Source organism: Microchirus variegatus (assembly GCF_963457635.1).
Source record: "Microchirus variegatus genome assembly, chromosome: 3".
NCBI lineage: Eukaryota > Metazoa > Chordata > Actinopteri > Pleuronectiformes > Soleidae > Microchirus > Microchirus variegatus.
In genome coordinates, this window is record NC_139804.1 from 12,728,810 (window position 1) to 12,748,615 (window position 19,806).

Genomic DNA, 19,806 nt, shown 5'->3' on the forward strand with positions numbered 1-19,806 from the left:
TCTCTGTTGGTGCTGCATTTGACACCATTGATCATGACATTCTTTTGCAGAGACTTTAGCAGACCCTTGGGATCACAGGTACTGCCCTCTGCTGGTTTAAATCATACTTATCGCAAATCTATCTACAAAACTATAGCGCTACAGAACCACAAAGCTACAAAATCACAGAACTACAAAACTACATAGGTACAGAACCCCAGAGCTACAAAACTATATAGCTACAGAACCGAGAGCTACACAACTACAGAGCTATAGAAATACAGAGCAACAAAACTACAGCCCTATTGACATACAGAGCTACAAAACTATAGAACTATAGAGCTTGCAGAGCTACAAATTTACAGAGCTATAAAAATACAGAGCTACAAAACTACAGCGCTATTGACATATAAAGCTAAAAAAAATATAGTGCTACACAACCACAGAGCTACAAAACTATAGACCTACAAAACTACAGAGCTATAGAAATACAGAGCTACAAAACCACAGCGCTATTGACATACAGAGCTACAAAACTATAGAGCTACAGAACCACAGGGCTATACAACTATAGGGTTACAGAACCACAGAGCTACAAAACTAAAGGGCTACAGAACCACAGAGCTACAAAACTATAGAACTACAGAACAACAGAGCTACAAAACTATAGAGCTACAGAAAGACAGAGCTACAAAACTATAGGGCTATAGATTGACAGAGCTTCAAAACTATAGAGCTATAGAACCACAGAGATACAAAACAATAGAGCTACAGAATGACAGAGCTACAAAACGATATGGCTATAGATTCACAGGGCTACAAAACTATAGAGCTACAAAACTATAGAGCTACAGAACCACAGCACTACAAAACTATAGGGCTATAGATTCACAGAGCTACAAAACTATAGAGCTACAGAACCACAGAGCTACAAAACTATAGAGCTACAGAACCACAAAGCTACAAAACTATAGAGCTACAGAACCACAGAGCTACAAAACTATAGAGCTATAGAACGTATAGAGATGCAAACCACAGAGCGACAGAACTACATTTGTACACAACCCCAGAGCTACACAACTACCAATCTACAGAACCCCAGAGCTACAGAACTACAGAGCTACATAACTATAGAGCTATAGAATATACAGAGTTGTAAAACCACAGAGCTACAGAACCACAGAGCTACAGAACCACAGAGCTACACAACTATAGAGCTATAGAATGTACAGAGCTGTACAACCACAGAGCTACAGAACCTCAGAGCTACAAAACTATAGAGCTACAGAACCACAGAGCTGCAAAACCAAATAACTTAAAAAACTACATAGCTACAGAACCCCAGCGCTATAAAACTATAGAGCTACAAAATTATAGAGCTAAAAAAAAAAACACAGAGCTACAAAACTACATACAGTAGATACCTAACCCTAGAGCTGGAAAATGATAAATATACAAAACCACAGAGATACAAAAATAAAAAGCTACAAATCTACATCACTACAAAGCTGCAGACCTACAGTTGGTAGTGTGGCTACATTTGCATGTGAGCAACTGTTTGTGACTCGAAAGAAGTGACATGAAAATCAGCTGCTTTGACTTTAATCTGAAGAAAAAAATAAAAAGTAAAGTAAAAAAAATTGTGTTTTTACATATTAGTGAAAAAGAAGCTCAGAATATCATTATCATATAACATCATTGTTCTTCACACCTCTGTTTGTCCTGGAACAATATATCTTGTTAATTTTTCCTTTCCTCTCTCTTTTTTTTTTTTTAAATAAAACATGTTTTTCAGGAGTTTACAGATTATAAAAACTGGGTATTTGTGAATTTTGGGTGAATGTATTTGAGTATGAGAATTTCAGGACAAATACTAAATATTTTGTGGTTCCAGCTTCTGTTTTTAAAACAATCAATATATACTTTTAAATAACTTCACCTTCAAAGTATTTACTTTTTAGTAGGGCTGTCAAAATTAACGCGTTGACGCAGGATGATTAATTTGTGGAATTAACGCGTTAATTTTTTTAACGCACTTTCTCACTTTCATAGCGCTACAGGTAGACGTGCAGTTTATGAACAGGCAAGGAGGCGGGCAACTGCTTGGGGCCCCGAGCCGATAGGGGGGCTCCCGACACTCGGCGCCTGAATGCATAAGCGAGAAGCTGCATCCCCGTCCCCCTTAAACAACAAGGGTTGATTTGCAATGACATCTCATCCCTAACGGGGCCCCACGTCACCTCACGTTAACCTGTGTGAAGTTATCATTCTGCAAGTTAGTGATGGGATCGGCAGTTCATTTGAGTGTACTGAATCACTTGAATCAGTTCATTAAAATGATTCGTTCAAAAGATTTGTTCACCGATTTGTTCAGTTCTAAGCAGGAGCCCAGTGCCCCGCTCACCTCCTCCCTGTGTGTCAGTTCGTCTCTCAGCGTCAGTCGTCAATCTTCGGCAAAAGACGCCAGCCAACGTGCGCCGAGCGAGGAGGGAGTGACTTGTAAGAAGAACTGTGTCTGCCATGTGAAGAACTGTGTCTGCCATGATTCGTACGTTCGAACCACTCCTGACCGACACAACACTACTGCAAGTTGTAAATGAAGCTGAAGGAAAATGAAGAGGAGTTATCAATCATGTCGTTAGAAGAGGAAGAAAAAAAGAGGATGATGAAAAAAGAAAGAAAGACACACAGTTGTAAGTGGCGCTATTGGCGCAGATAATGATAACATTAACAGTCACTAATGGGGACACAGACAGCAGCTAACATTAGCGTCAGAATGCTAGCTAACGCTAACGCTAACTAGTAGAAGCAGAGCTTCAAAGTGCTGATGAGGAATTTCCTGCTGTGGGTTTAGTAAGAAAACTATTTAACTTCTATACTTTATATTTTGTTTATAATGTGAGTTATTTACAGTGCAATGTATAGTTTTTTTAAAGTTATTTACAGCATTTAATTTTTTTGTTTATTTATATTGTCTTATAATGTGTTTTTTTTTTTTTTTACAATGTAATGTTTATATTTGACTAAGTTTGTATAGGTTTTTACAAGTTATTTACAGTATTTTATTGTTCTTTACATTTATATTTTCACATACTTTATTTATCTCTCCGTTCCTACAACAATATAAAGAGAAAATTAGATTTTTTTTTGGGCATATTTACGAATGGTAATTCATCCTGATTAATCCACAGCTACCCTGTGATTAATCTGATGGAAATTTTTAATCTTTTGACAGCCCTACTTTTTATTGTACTTATTTTTAAGATTTTATTTTATTTCAATTATAATTTTTTTGTTTATGCTTGTTTTATGATTCTTTATATGTAAATAATCTTTGAGAACTCTTTAAAAGAAGTATATGAATAAAATGTATAGAGTTGTGACTCTGACAATCAAACCACAGGATCAATGAGGTTATTATGAACAATTCAATGATTCAATATAAGATTTTCACTGGAAAAGTGTAGTGTGTGTGTGTGTGTGTGTGTGTGTGTGTTAATGGATGACTGTGTGTGCGTTTGAGAGAGAGAGAGAGAGAGAGGCACTCAGTAGTAGTCCTCTGATCAGACACTAGGGAGCGCTGGCACACTATGTTAGCCTCTTTAATAGTATTAAAGAAAAATATTACAGTAACACATTTTCAATCAAAATCAGCTATGTATTTATTTACATCAGCTTTGTGTTGAGAGAAGTCCATTTTTATTTTTATAATCATCATCATCTATTGTAAAACTGCAACTTCCTTAATCTTCCTTAATTACACCTTAAACAGGTCACCTAAATCCATTAATTTTACTTTAAAAATAAATATCCATTGTGTTCACTCGTGTATCTTAACGTGAAAATCCATTAATTTTACTTTAAAAATAAATATCCATTGTGTTCACTCGTGTATCTTAACGTGACACATCTTTAATTTCAAATTTGATAAATCATTTCAACTAGTTAATCACCTCATATGCTTTCCCTCCAAATCACCTGTTTATGGCCATAGAAAACGTAACTCTAAAACACAAGTGTAGAGGAGCAGTTCAGAAATAACAGGAATATTGATTATTGAAAGGGAAAAGTAACAGTATTTACTGCTTACATGTATGATATCTTTCTGATTTATTATTATTTAAATGTTTTCTTTCAAAGTGAATGCCTTTGATTAAGAGGTGATGAATAAAAGCGTTTTTAATATTTTGTCCAAACTAGAAACATGCGTCACATCCTATGTCTACGTCAAATGTGATACTGAAAACCTGACAAACTTAGGAAGTATGGTGTTTTCCTTTGTTAACATTTAAAAACAACAAAGAAATATCAACAGTTTTCTTTTTGTAGTTCTGAAGATTTCATAAAAGCAACAAACTACTGTTCTTTCACACATATTATCGATATAAAACCCAATAGATTGTTATCTTCATTTTATGGGTCTAATAGATACATTTTATTTTGGCTGAGGCCAAACATTTGCTCTTTTAATAGTAAAGATTGTTAAACCACTCACTCCCCGCACCAAAGACCAAATAAGAAGTTTTTAACGAGGGTTTTTTTGTGTCTAGTTTTCTGTTTTCCTTGTTTCCTGTTTTATTTTGTAGTTTCCCCGGGTGTATAATGTGTTAAGTTTTACTTCCTGTCCTGGCTTCCCTCTTGATTGCCCTGATGTGATTCACCTGTGTCTAATCAGCCACCTGTGTTTGATTGGCCCTGCCTCCCCAGTGCTTTTGTTGGCTTCAGTTTGTGATTGTATGAATTCTTCTTCTTATTATTATAATTTTTCTATGCGGGGAATCTCAAATTTGACCCCCTAAACGTGCGCGAAAACGGATGTAAATTGACAAGCAAAGCGTGATTGGCGTAAAATTTGATAAAATAATGGAATTGCGAAAAACCAAATGCAAAATGGCTCAGTAGCGCCCCCCGCAGGTCAAACGTCTATGAAGCAGGCTGCGCCAAATTTCACAAAATTTGGTGGGAACATTGTCCGACCCAAGACGAACAAAAAATCCTCTTGACACCATAACCTCCACTCAACAGGAAGTCGGCCATCTTGTATTTGGCGTCCATGTTTTAGTATTACCAATTTTATTTACAGTTGTGCTCATAAGTTCACAAACCCAAGGCAGAATTTATGATTTCTTAACCATTTGTCAGAGAATATGAATGAAAACACAAAAACCTTTCTTTCACTCGTGGATAGTGGTTGACTGAAGCAATGTATTGTCAAACAACTGTGTTTACTCTAAATCACAATGACAACACAAACTATCCAAATGACCCTGATCAAAAGTTTACATACCCTGGTGATTTGGCCTGATAACATGACACAAACACACAACTTGACACAAACAGGTTTGAATGGCTATTAAAGGTAACCATCTTCAGGAAAGGGATAGAAGCAAATATCAAAGGAATTGAGAATGCAAATCATCAGTGTTCAAACTCTAATTAAGAAGTGGAAAATGAGGGGTTCTGTTGAAACCAAACCACGGTCAGGTAGACCAACTCAAATTTCAGCCACAACTGCCAGGAAAATTGTTCAGATGCAAAGAAAAACCCACAAATAACTTCAGGTGAAATACATGGGGATGTGTGAGCTACAAAGGACCAGGACATTTGGTCAGAATAAATGCAGAAAACAAGATGAATGCAGTAAGTTATGAAAAAAATACTGGAGGAACATTTGCACTCATCAGCCTGGAAACTGCTCATAGGACGTACTTGGATATTCCAACATGACAATGATACAAAACACAAGGCCAAGTCCACCTGTCATTGACTACAGCAGAACAAAGTGAAGGTTCTGGAGTGACCATCTCAGTCTCCTGACCTCAATATCATTGATCCACTCTGAGGAGACGTCAAACGTACAGTTCATGCAAGACAGTCCAAGAATTTACAGGAACTGGAGGCTTTTTGTCAGGAAGAATGGGCAACTTTACCATCTGAGAAGATAAAGAGCCTCATCCACAACAACCACAAAAGACTTCAGGCTGTCATTGATGTTAAAGGGGGAAATACACGCTATTTAGAACTGGGGTATGTAAACTTTTGATCAGGGTCATTATGTATGTGTATGTGCTATAGTTGAATTGTAGAAAACGATGAACAGGTAATTAAACCACACTTGGAGAGACAATGGTATGTCTCTCCAATCTTTACTTTGCAGTATTACTGGCAATAATACAACTGCAACTTCTCAGTTATACAGTGTATTACTGAGATTTAGCAGCAGCTACCTGCACTTTTATTTTTTTTATTGTAACTTCACAGTTATGTCATATATTACTGAGATTAGCAGCATGTACTCACTATACATACTGACTAAAATGAATTAATTTCATTCCAAATAAAAGAAACGCACAGGGGAACGTAAATATAAAGGCTAGAATAATCAATAAGATTAAGAAATATTAAGTGTTTGCAACATCACAACAAAATGAACAGATCTCACCTAAACTGAAATGGTAAGAACATCTTAAAAACTCCATTGTTGTGTCCAAATTATTTTTTTGCATGAAAAGTAAAGTGTCAGTGCACTTTGCAGTATTTATCAAGTCTCCTTGACCAAAAATGTGCAGTATTTACTTGTAATCATAAAGTTTTTTGTTTTTTTTTGTATTGTGATTTAGGAGCATTTTCCCTGTGTATACTGAATTTTATTAAATACACAATAAAACACAAAATACCTCCAGCTCTCACAAGCCTCCATGTTGAGAATTATCACTGCCCAATGAACTGAAGGAGTGGAATTTGGTGTACTTTATTTTTTATATTTGTCTTGTTTAATTGTTTTCTTTTTCATGCAAACTGAAAACTAAACTAAAAATACTAAAGAATAGCAAAACAAATACAGAAATACTAAATATGTGAATTCAAATAGACACAGTTTAAGACTGTGAAATGACAACAATGTGATTTATGATATCCTGGCAACAACCTATGTGTATACATATATATATATAGTTGGATCATCCTGAACATGAGCCCTCTTGAAATAAAATAAACTGAAATAAAAGCAAACAAAGAGGAGAACAAAAGAGCATAAAGGCTGTGGGTGATGATGGGTTTCCTTTCCACTGAATATGGTATTTACCTAATAAAATCCGCAGGTTAACAGTGTCCGATAAAGTGGATGAATGATTGCAGATGTAATTCTGTGCTTGTCCTCTCCTCCTCCTTGTGTCCTCGTCTCTGTATTGACGTGTTGCTGCTGCTGCTGCTGTTGGCACATGGTGGAGCAGAGCAGAGGGGGCTGATCTGTGATCAGTGCAGCCTGCAGAGGTCATTCTCACTACACTTGCCACTTGTTGCCAAAAGCTGCTCGCGGCTCCTCCATTCAACACGATCCAAGTATTCAGTCAGTGAGTGAGTGAGTGAGTGAGAGTCAGACCAACTATCGACACTGGATGTGTGCGTACCGGCCTGGATGCGGGACTGAAACGCGAAAAAGACTCTGGTGATTCGTTTGAGAACAGAAGCATGGTTGATAACACAAGCATAGCAACTAAATCTGCTTTGGTAAGTATTTCTTTATTTCATTTTTTTTTTTTTTACTTTAAAAACAATAATGTTAATTTTGAAAGTGAAAAATACTGTGCACTTGCATGGAAACTTGAGTTCTCGTTTGACAGTTTGTCTTGTTTTCATAAATCAGAAACTTTCATAACTGTGTTTGTTGTTGTTGTTGTTGTTTTTAATGTTTACCTGACTTGTTGTCCTCCCTATCCGCAGCAAGGCTCTTTCTCGTCCGCCGGCAGCCTTCCCCTCCAGGCTCCTTCCTCCGCCTCCTCCCACAGCAGCAGCGCCTTCCCCGGCTCTCTGACCCAGCAGGTCGGCGGCAGCGTCTGCGGCGGCATGAAGCTCGAGGCGGTCATGGAGAACCTGCAGCGGCAACAGGCAGCGCGGCTGGCGCTGGAGGAGAAGCTCCGGCAGGCGGAGAAGGACAAGGACCTGCGGCCGCTGGTGGAGTCCCACATACACCAACAGGCTCTGGCTTTCCGACACTACCAGGCGGCGATGCGAGGCGCTCTGGCCGCCGGAGTTACCCACGCGTCCCCCGGCGGACTGACGCTTCCTCACATGGAGGTCCGCAGAGTGGACGGGGACGGGGACTCCTCCAGACCGGACAGCGACAAGGAGCGGACCGAGGAGGGGGACGACACGGAGGAGCAGGAGATCATTGATGATGAGGAGGACGATATGGAGGGCGAGGAGGAGGAGGAGGAGGACGTCGGTCTGAACAACTACCAGCACCGGCTCTCCTCTCTCCAGGGAGCCGGCTTTTCTCCCAAGAGCGCCCCGATGCATCTCATGGCCAGACTCCCGGCGGCCTTCGCCCCGGCCCGGCGCGCTGCTGAGTCCCCGCCGGCGCCGCTGCAGTCGCAGTCCCAGCACCACGAATGGACCTATGAAGAGCAGTTTAAACAGGTTAGACACTGATTCAACTATGTCATTATAACCATTGAAATAATAAGAACAACTTTGAAGTTGTCGCCAGGCATGATGGGATGAGATTTCTGTCATGATTATTGTTAGGACTGAAATAACTGCGATTCACGATGTTATTGCAATATTTCCAAAACATTTTTTCTCTCTCTTTTTAGCTTCTTGTACATAAACGCCAGTCCATTATTTCCCTTCATTTCGTTTGAAACCAAGTTAAAAATGTTACCAAAAACACAAACTGGACTTGAAAGATGTCCCCCTTGTGGCACTTAAATAAATCACAATGACTGTATGTTGGCGAGTCACTCATATGCTGAAGAAATAGATTTTCAAGAAAGTAGAATCAGCCTAGTTTCAGGGAAATTCATCTTGTTTTTTCTTTTGCCTAGATTTTTTTTAAATCTAGTTTTGTCTTAATCAGATATTACAACTTACTTTAAGCTTTAATTAGCCGTCCCAACTGCAAAGTCCGCTTGAGAAAGTACAGGAAGACTCTTGTTAAGTCAGCAGATTTGTGTTAAGTTTCTTACATTTTTGTTGAGGTTTTCCTCATTTTAAGGCTTGTTATAGTGGCTACATTTCTAGTGAAGCAGACAATGTTTTTCTTAAATCAAGATCATTTTAACCAATTTAAGAATATTTGGCTTGTTTTTGTCAGGCTGCTTTTGCAACAATGTGAAAGGTTAATGATTTTCTCCTTTGTGCGATTATCGGGATAATGTAAAGACGCGACAGTCGGCTTACGGTGAACGAGTTCTATCACAATGCGATGTCATTTTTTTGTATTGTTCCATCCGAGTTGCCGCTGTGGGAGCAACCATTGACATTTTTACCATTATGAAAACTCATTTTGTGGACCCTTTTATTTGGTGCAATCCATGAATACATGTAGTTTAGGTTGTGATAATAAATAAAATATTATGGTTGGAGCCCTTTAACCAGAAGATGGAGTCAAGTCTGTGAGCTTTATAGCACAATTTAGACACAGTTTAACTCAAAGTCATAGAAAACACTCAACATTAATAGAGACGTGAATAAGGCACACATTAACAGCCTTTTCACTTAGATTTAGGTAGTTTGTCAGTCAGTCCAGTCAGTCAAAGGTGTTTTAGTTTTAATTATTATTATTATTATATGCCCCATGAGTTACATTTGTTCTTATTAATGGCTGATAACTGACACAACACTCCAGTAATGATTTGGTAACTGTCAATAAAACCATTCTGTATAGGCTGATTGTTCGTAATGTATTCATAGTGCGTATGTTTCATTATACCAAACACTTATTGAAGGCGTTTATATATATATATATATATATATATATATATATATATATGTATATATATATATATATATATATATACATACATACATTACATACATACAGTATATAATTAATATATACATTCAGCAGCAGGCAGATCCATACTCTGTGAGCGATTTGTGGATTATCCGTGTCATCTTTTATTTATGATGGATCATTTACAGACTTCCCTAAATGTGATGTGTACATTAGTGACTGCATTAGCGCTGCACATTAAAGCAAGCCGGGCGAATGGAAATGCAATTTAAATAGGGGCCGAAAACCAATATAGCCTCAGTATATAGAGAGACAATTATGTGTGTGGGGGATGGTGGGGGTCAGAGAAAAAAAATCTGCACTGTGAAATTATTGTGTTATTTTTTATTGTATATGATGACTGACTTATGGTGTATTTTTTTGTAATTGTTGTTGCAACATGTGCATTTTTGTTAATGAGTGGCTGGATGTAGGATACACCTACCATTGTCATTGCAAAGCCACTTTTATTCTCAATAAGAGCAGTTTCCGGTGGTCGTGTGTGCATCTTGTCCGTGTAAAAGCCAGACCCTATGCTTCAAAGATTCCTCAGGATGTGCAGTTACTGTAGGGGTCATTTGTATGTAGTCATTCAGTGTAATGGTCATGGGACAATAAAAGGATCCTTATGGCTGCTTGGCAGACAGAGTGGAGCCAGCATAGTAAGCATGCTCAAAGCTGCAAAACAAAACCACATTTGAAGGCAGTAAATGCATCTTTTGAAATAGGAACAAGATGTGGGCTAAATATAAAAAAAGGCCCCACTGAGGCGGACGTTTTAATCTGATCTTAACCCCCCCCAAAAAAGGGGAACAGTCTGGGTTTTATGGTATCTCCTAATAAAATCTAGAGTCAGAAACACTTTTGATTTTCACTTCCACAAGATTTCGGTTCTCAAATTGAATGAATACAGACATTAAAAAAAAAAAAAAAGATAGACGATAAGGAATGGTGACAATCTGCTGGTCAAACTTTTAAAGAGCCAACAGCAGAATCAAAGAGAAATTCCTGGTGGTGATGGTAAAAAAAACAGATGCTTCAAGAAGACCTGAGGCAGACAGAGAGAAGAGAGGGAGAATAAAGAGAGGGAGGGAGGAGTTGTTGCGTGTAGTTTTGGCAGCGGGTCAGGAAATCCATTGAGCTGGACCTGGTGGTATTCCTGCCTGGCACACACCCAAAAAATGCTGGGATCTCCCCGTCAGCAGAGCGTATGTGTGAGGGTGGCTGGGAGTCGGCCGTGTGCCAAACTATTACGACGCCGTCGCACACTTGACCGTGCTTCCTCTCCAAAAACACGCATGCATTATTTACAAGCGTGTTGGCACGGATATGTGAGACCTACAGCCGCTTGTATAAATGGACATAATAGTAAAGCAGGAGAGAGTAGAACGGCTTAACTCCCTGCTGTTCACACTCACAACAACAATCATGTCATGAGGACAAAGCATGTGATAGAGCATTTATACATGCATTATATTTGGCAGTTGAGTCTAATATTGTGTTTTTATAGCACTTCTTTCAGCTGTTAAATATATACAATATACACACTTTGAACTTGCTGTGTCGAAATCAAATCTCAATGTGCTGATTTTCCAAAAACTTGAATGTAAAAATCCTGTGTGGAAGTTTAAGGAAGTTTTGGTATTCCCCAAAAAATATCTGTGCTTCTTTGGAGAAGAATTGTTATTATATAAACACGAAACAATATAAATTAATTAGATTCATACACGTTATATGAAGATAACTTAGTAATTTTAGTTTGAATGAAGTAATATTTTAAAGGTTGTCGACCATTTTCCATCAATTTGGAAAGCACTTCTTATAATCTTATGTGCTTAATAGATGTTCATGTCCTCTGTAATATTTTGACTGAAAATAATGATTATTTGCATCTCGTTATTTTCTCCATGAATCAATTTCTTGTTTGGTCCATGAAATGTTGATGAAAAGGAATCAACAAGTCAATTTGTGTTCTGAAAACCTCAACATAAACCCAAAAAAATATATACATTTTACTGCAAAGAAAAACAGACAATATTCTTAAAGCTGGAAAATCACAATTTCTTAACATAATCCAAACAATAATTCCTGCAGACATAATTAACAGACATTGTGTGTGGTTGGTATATGAGACTATTTTTTTTTTTTTTAATCAATAGAATCAGCATATCGAAAAGTTAAATGACAAGAAATTACAATCTGGAAATAATGAGTAAATTACAAAAACAAAATGCCCTTAAAATTGAGTTGAATTTCTTAAATTCCAGTGTGGTGGAGAGAACTGTGTCAGCTATTTTTGGAGAATGGTTTCTCCTATAATGTACTGAAATGTAACCAAACATGTTTTAAGTTTAGTGCAGAGACTCTTCGCACACGCACACGCACACACCCACACCCACACACACACACACCCCCACACACACACACGGAGGCAGCAAAGCTGGTTCAGACGTCTCCTTGAGTGAATAATGCCATGTAATGAACATGTCAGAGTATGGATCTGTGTTTGGGGAGCCACTCCTTTTTGTGGATTCTACCTCTTCCAGGTTGTTTTTCCAACAACTATCGAGAAGTGGTGGTGGAGGAGGAGGAGGTGGAGAAGGAGGGGAGCTCCTCCAGCTGTACTGGTGTATGATTTCACTCCCCTCCCCCGCCACTCAAATCATCCACACTGCAAACATATCTATCTTCACACATCACGTGGCACTTTTTTGTTTTGTTTTAGCAGGTTAATTATGGACACATTTGTAAAAACAAGCTGATAAAATATGACATGACTGAATGTCTTTATGGCCAATGGGTGTTCATGTGTTCATGTGTTCATGTGTTCATGTGTTCATGTCTTCATACTGGGGCAGTGACTCATGCGCGGTGTTAAAGTAAAACCAGTTGCAAGTCGAGTTTCTGGTCATTTTCTGAAATAACGCTCACCTTGAATTCATTTTCCACTTCACCCAAAGAATATACTGATTTAGTCTAAGGTTAGTGTCGGGTTAGGGTTATTTCACAATCCCACAACAAGAGAGAAAGTTGGGATTTTAAATAAAATTGTCAAAAATCAAAATCACTTCCTTCAAAGAAAAGAAAAAACCCTACACTTCTATTTGCTGTCAGTTATAACAAAAACGATCTATTAAATATTTAACAAACACAGCAGCATCATAATTCGTTGGAAGTTTATTCTTCACTCGGCCAAGTGGAAAAAAATGTGTGAAACGGCCCTTTAAATCAGATTCATCCATTTGTTTCTATATCTATTTGCCATTTGATGCTCTTTTTCCTCTTCTTACCATTGGAACTTTAAGGGTTAGCTGAAGATAGATTCAGCCACTTAACAACGGCTCACCTAATAAAGTCCATGCATGCTTAAGTTTACAATATCTTAAGAGTGTAAAACCACTCACTCTCCTGCACCAAAGTCTCTTGAGAAAAATGTCATTTTAAGATAACAGGGACTGAAGAGCTGGTTCCTAAACAGTGTATGGAATCTACCAATATCAGCCCAATACAGTCATTTTAGAGAAGGTGAACTCTGAAGCCTGTGGTGGACTGGTGATCTATCCAGGGTGTAACCCACCTTTCACCCTATGTCAGCTGGGATTGGCACCAGCAGCCCCACAACCCTCATCTGAAGGCTAAAGCGGTAGAAGAAGAATACATTATGACACTGTTAACAAGACATTTACCACCTACAGCCATTTCAAACAATTTCAAAGACTAAATTCTCCAACCATGTCAAGTTCTTCTCCCATAAAGAATAAATAAACAGCCCACACAGTATGACTCAGCTAAAATGCCTTTGCTGATTTGTATTTACATTTTTATAGTCTAAATATAAAGTGAAGGACTTGTGCAGTGAAATTTTGGGTCGTGTCGGATTTGAACATTTCTTTATTATTGATTCAGCTCATCCCTCAAACTGCAAACATTTATCTACTAAACATCTAAATGCACTGGCAATAACAGAACTTAACAATCTGTTATTGTTAAGTTCTGTTAACAATAACAGATTGTTAACAGAACAATCTGTTAACAGATTGTTTTATGAAACATCTTTATGTTTCATAAAACCAAACATGTCCAGCCAACATGAACCATGTTATAATATGGAACATAGTGATTCACCCGTGACAGGCGGAAGCATCAAAGTCACAATTTGAAACAATGCCATTAGGAAATTGCTAAAGCAGAAATGTAAAGATATTATGGATTGTTCCTTGTGCTATACCAATTTAAAGCTCTGATTTAAAAATGTTTTTAAAGGTTCATTTTAACGCAATGGAACTGAATGAAAGTCCTGTTTTGTCTACAAACCAAAATTATTTAGTTAGCAAAGAAAATATTCACTTTTATGAAGCTGAAAAATCATAGAACGCTCAAACAGATCAGTTGATTATCAAAATAGCTCATTTAATAATCCATTCATTGAATCTGCCCTAGTAGAATTTCAACGGCAAATCCTGTGTTAATGCTCAAATGTGTTTTTTAAATGCTATAGCACAGCAAATATTGTTATGAAGTTTGACTTGGAAAATGATGTCATGATTCAAACTACAGATCCCATGTCTAGACGTGTGTTGGCTCAGCAAAGCACACAGGACACCAGAGTTTGACAAGTAATATGTAGTAATTAGTACAAATAAAATAATGTGCTGTCTGCTTATACACAGACAAAGCTCCCTCTGCCATAAACCAGTACTACAAAACCACCTCTGTGGTTGTTTCCTGCAATAAAACCGGTCTCCAGATCACATTTGGCCACATTTAGATAATGACACAGTTTCACTCTCCCATACCAAAGACCATAGAGAAAATCTGCGTTTTTAACTCGCAGCTAACACTTGAGCTGCTCTTCTACTGTTGCCACACTTGGCAAGTTTGTGTGACTTTGGCGAATCCAAATGGACGATTTCAAACACAGAAGTTTCAGAATAACACATTTGAACTGTCTGACAGAAGCAGCAGTGAATCAACAACACCCATGTGCAGGGATATAAAATCACTGATTTTCTCTATGGACTTTGGTGTGGGAGAGTGAGATGTTTACAAAGTGACACAAAAGGAAAAGACAGCGAGATAAAGTGGCAAACATATTCTTAAGATAAAGTATATCTCTCTGTAGACTTAAGCAGGCGTGGGTTTTATTGGGCGAGCCTTTTGTTTAGTGTCTGTAATCAGTTTTTGCCAGACATGTTTTCACAGAGCGAGCATCTACAAGATGTTGATATGTACTCGATTCGTTTAGAAATATTGATCATAAAAAAAAAAACTATTTTAGGTTCAAGCTAGGCCTGTGAGATCCTTTACTGGAGTTTAATAATGACATTGGAGCAAATTCATGCAGCAGACGTGACATATGCTGCATTGTCGGAAACCCTCTGCAAATGTTTATCCAGTGTTTTGTGCTACTTTATCCAAGGGCACGTCTTGAAAAACAATCAGGCCTCCAATCTGAACCCCTCCCCCTTTAGCCCCGCAACACCCACTTTAATGTGGCCATAAAACCTGGCAGGGGAGACCTGCTCTGCTGCTGCTGCTCAGCAGTCCAGCCTCATGAAGCTATACTACTGTAAAACATGTTACTTACAAATCTTCCACATGGCAAAAGAGCTGTGTGGTTTTTGAGTGAAAATCAGATGCTACAGTCCGTCAGCGGAGTGAGCAGAGTGAGCGGGGGGCCCCGGGCCTCCTGTTAGGGATCTCTGGCTCCACTTATTCATCGAACAGCTGCGGCGCCGCTTTAAAATGTGCTCCGTCACTGGAAATGCTTTAATGGCATTCCTGGATTCTTTCACTGCGTGTCATTACAGTTATATGGTGAGCAGGCTCTTGGATGGGTGAGGTGTTGGGTTGGGGGTGTAAAGGAAAAACAGAACAAGCGATACAGGGAAGGAGGGGCCTGAGCTGTGCATGGGATTGACTTCAAGGCTGCACAATGGGACTGAATGATTTTGGGAAAGTATCTAATTGTGATTTTTTTTTTTACAGATATTTTTTAGAGTTTACCTGAAATATTATTGGAATATTGTGATATAATGTTAAGATCATATCGCCCACCCATAGTTAACAGTTGGTCAACTGAGTTTAATCTGGATTGGGTCTCGATGAATGAGCTGATTACAGTTTTGCTCAGGGATTTTTTTTTTGATCAGTGCGTAGAGTCTAACACAAAAAAAGGATGGGAGCGAAACATACTTGGGTGATCACTTACCCATCACAATTAATTCAGAATGATGAGTCAAAAACTACAGACAGGAAGTCGCTAACAGGAGGACAAACTCACATATGAACCCACACTGATGAAAACACAACCTCTGCAGTGCAGGTAATTAACTGCAGTCTTTGTTAGTTGTTAACTGCGTTGTCGATTAGAAAGCGATTTGTTCATCAGCTTTACTGAATAAGTGTTCAGATTCAGGCTACATCCACATATCCATACTAATCCTGAAAAAAGCTGAAATTCTGCTCCAAATACACCTGCCGTCCACACTACCACGACTTGGTTTTACAACCATTGAACTGAGAAGTTTATTATGTTTTTTTAAAACACACACCTTTGGAAACAATGATGAAATTACTTTCTGATTGGTTCTATTCATAACTTCCTGTTTACATTGTATGTCCATGTGTACTTGAATTTCTTCTGAAAGGAGCTAAAACATTTCTCTGGAAGCAGATGATGTTTATTTGATTATCCTGTTTTTAAATGAAAACCTAATTGTATGGATGAAGCCTCCAAGTTTAACACTTTATGTAGTAAAAATCTTAATTCGTATCATAATAGAGGTAGAATAAGGTTATGTAAAATAAGGTCTTAATACGTTCATTTTTCCTACATAAGGTGTTAATACGTGCTTAATATTTACTAATAAAGGGCTAATATGCTACTAATATGCATTTTAGTAAGCACCTACTTTATGGTGAATGTGTGTTCGCTAATCTAAAGTGTTACCCATTTTTTTGTGTCCAATACCAACATCTCAAACTCAAGTATCAGTCTGACCACATGACATAACGTGTCTGTGTGAAGCATGCAATATATATATATACACACACAAATAAATATATATATATATATATATATATATATATATATATATATATATATATATATATATATAGGATGTTTGTATTGTATCAGATTTTATATTTTTATCTGTCAATACCTGAGCCACTGGTCTTATGATTCCCTCTAAGAAAAGTCTATGGTTGGGTAGGGTCATTTCAAATCTTCTAATAATCAAATGTCTCACTTTTTAAAGCACACTAAAACATCATCTTTCCTCCTCACACACACGAATCCTGGCACCTGGTTCATACATGGAGCCTCCACGGTGCCTGTGTGTAAAATACTGGGTGACAGTATGATGGGATTTTCCTCTCTTTTTTTTCACTCTCTAACGCTGCGCTCAGGAAACCTGGGAGTCGACATGCAGTTAAAAGTGGGCTTGGCACAATCCGCCATTGAGAAATACTTGGGTTTACTGCAAATGGTTCCTCTCTTTTCATTAAAACAGAGGCAGGGTCAGCTTGTTCAAACACCCTCCCCACTCCTCAATGTGGGTGTTACTTTTTAATCGCAGCAGTCTGGAATTTCTGCAGCTGCTTGCAAAAAAAGCGCAAACCCCCCACCCACCCCCTCTATTTACGAGCTCCGACTGTTAGGCAAACATTGCCTCACCACTGCTTTTTCCATCCCCGGCATTGTTGTCGAGGCCCATCAGACTTGCCATCGTCATGTGTTATCTTCTAAATAAAAGTGTATGTCAGGTGTTTTTAGATCGTTGGATGATAGATATTATCGCGGCGTGCCAGCGCTATAGACATGGGGGCCTGAGGGGCCCTTAAAGGTTGACTTATTAGGTTTTGGAGCATTTAACGAGGGCACAACACCACTGAAATGAAATGAGAAAAACAAAATGTGCGGAACAGAATCAGAAAAGATGAAATGACGTGTAGTTTTTTCTCAGAACTGTGGTGTTCTGAGATGTCGTCTCAAAACATTTATATTCACAAGTTACCAAGCCAAAGTCAAAAATATCTGCATTGCTTTGATTTATTCCGAATCCATGTCTGATTTAGACATCCAGAGGACCTTTTTTTAAAAAATAAACTGTCCTGCCCAGTATCTGGGACATGTAATATGATTGACTATATGCCCTGTGGTGTTGAGCAGATTTGCTGTGCGCAGGGCAAGTCTCTGATACTTGACCTGCAGTATTTTTATTCTTATTTATTTGTTTTATGCCCATGTGACGGCAACCGGACCGGACAGGGGGACGGGGAGTGGACAGACGAGGGAAGTGAGAAGGGGGTGGGTGGGGGGAGAGAGAGGGAAAGAGAGATAAATAGAGAGAGAGAGATGCACAGGCAACAATAGCAATGACAGTGTGTAGGTGTGTAGCATTAAACAATTAAAGTGATACAAAGCAGACAGAACATACTTCACAGAACAGAACATAAACAGATTTTGCCTGACATTCATTTGTATAATAGGTATGGTTTCTAGTAATCGTTAATGACCATATCAAGCGAGGGTATCTAGGCTTACAACAGCTATATCAGTTCAGATTGATCTTATATTGTAGTGGGGTGTGTGTGTGTGAGAGAGAGAGAGCAAGGTGTTTCATTAGATGTGGTTGGAATCAGAGTGGGGGACAGAGTCATTGTCCGTCATCCCGACGCTCGGACAAAGGCCAAGTCACCCCACACCCAGGCAGATTGTAGAGGCCTGCGCCTCCAGCACCCGGAGCCCGCTAGCGCTGGACCCCAAGCCAGGGGGCCCCCAGAGATGGCAGAGAGGCAGGTGCCCAAGCCAGTCCAGGGGAGATGCCCCAAGCATAGGTGGGACCCTACCCCATGGTGCCCCGGCCAAACATCCAGGAGTGCTTACGCCCATCACTGACCCCCGCCGGGTAAGCAGTCAGCCACCCACCACCACACCCTCAGGGATGTGCGTTGTGATGGACTGCAGCAATGCCCCCCGGGCCCCCCCAGACCAAGCGACCCAAACAGCCAGCCCCAACTCAGCCAAGGAGTGAACAGGCGTCAGGCACTCCCTGACTCCTGCTGGAGAGTACTCACTTAGCCTCTGCCCACCAGGGGATGACTTGGTGGTGTGTGCATGTGTGTGTGATATGAGGTATGAAATATGAGGTATGTTGGAATCTAGTGTGCAATTAAAATGGAGGGGGGGGAGAGGCGTGGCACAGACGTGTCACTGCTGGCAGACAGTGGACCTTGAAGTGCCTCCTCACCCACCAGACCCTGATGATGATGCGAAATTAGGGGGAAAGTGGCAGGGGCCGTGGAGAGTGGCCTCACCATGTGATGGTTCCACCCCTTTCACCCCAGCCATACCTCCCCTAGGGCCCTAAATGTATGTGGGGAGATATATCCATCCTGGAGGGGCATAGGGTGGGCAAGAGCAACCCCCCCCATAGGATGCCAGCTTCACGACTGGCAGAGCCATGTGCCCTGACCCCGCCCAGGTCTCCGCCCAAGGAGGGGGGGTGGTCTGTCTAGGCCAGGGACATACCATGGTGCCTCATGAGTACCACCAGAGCAGAGGGACAGACCCACCTCCACCTGGCCAGGGGGGTAGGCCACCGATGAGCATAGCCCCCCCAGATGGGGCGGGGCCCATACCCAGGCCACCACGGCATCACCCACGACAGTAATCCCCAGCCCCCGACCCCACCCATCGCCCAGTCCAGGCCCTGTTCTCAAAGTAGGAGCTGCTCGTCACGGGGTCAAACCGTTAAACGCCAGTGAAGTTCTCTGGTTACACCGTGTGTTGAGTGAATAATCTGAACGTGAAATGTGGTGCTAACTATCAGATTTTGACCAGATTGTATAGGATCAGCAATTCCCCAGCAATTTGCCTATAGGAGCATATGAAAATTTCGTCTTACGATTATCCTGGCCTATATAATAATGATCATTGTAAAAACATATAGTTTGTGTACTTTGTTCTCTATGTTGTGAATAAATAGAGAAATAGACGTTTTGTTTTCTCCTGCGCTATATGATTGTCTTGTAATATGTCGATT

The 19,806-nt window shown here is 39.6% G+C and overlaps 1 protein-coding gene across 1 annotated transcript in view; it reads left to right on the top strand.

Annotated features, from left to right (window-relative positions):
* Positions 1-7,449: 7,449 nt before the first annotated feature.
* Positions 7,450-19,806, top strand: part of arid3c (AT rich interactive domain 3C (BRIGHT-like)) — a gene marked incomplete at both ends in the record, with an annotated part of 83,199 nt that continues 70,842 nt past the window's right edge. The window contains 2 exons of the mRNA XM_083886539.1: positions 7,450-7,488; positions 7,702-8,397. Coding sequence (XP_083742665.1) covers positions 7,450-7,488; positions 7,702-8,397 — 735 coding nt within the window. The remainder of the gene's footprint in view (positions 7,489-7,701; positions 8,398-19,806) is intronic.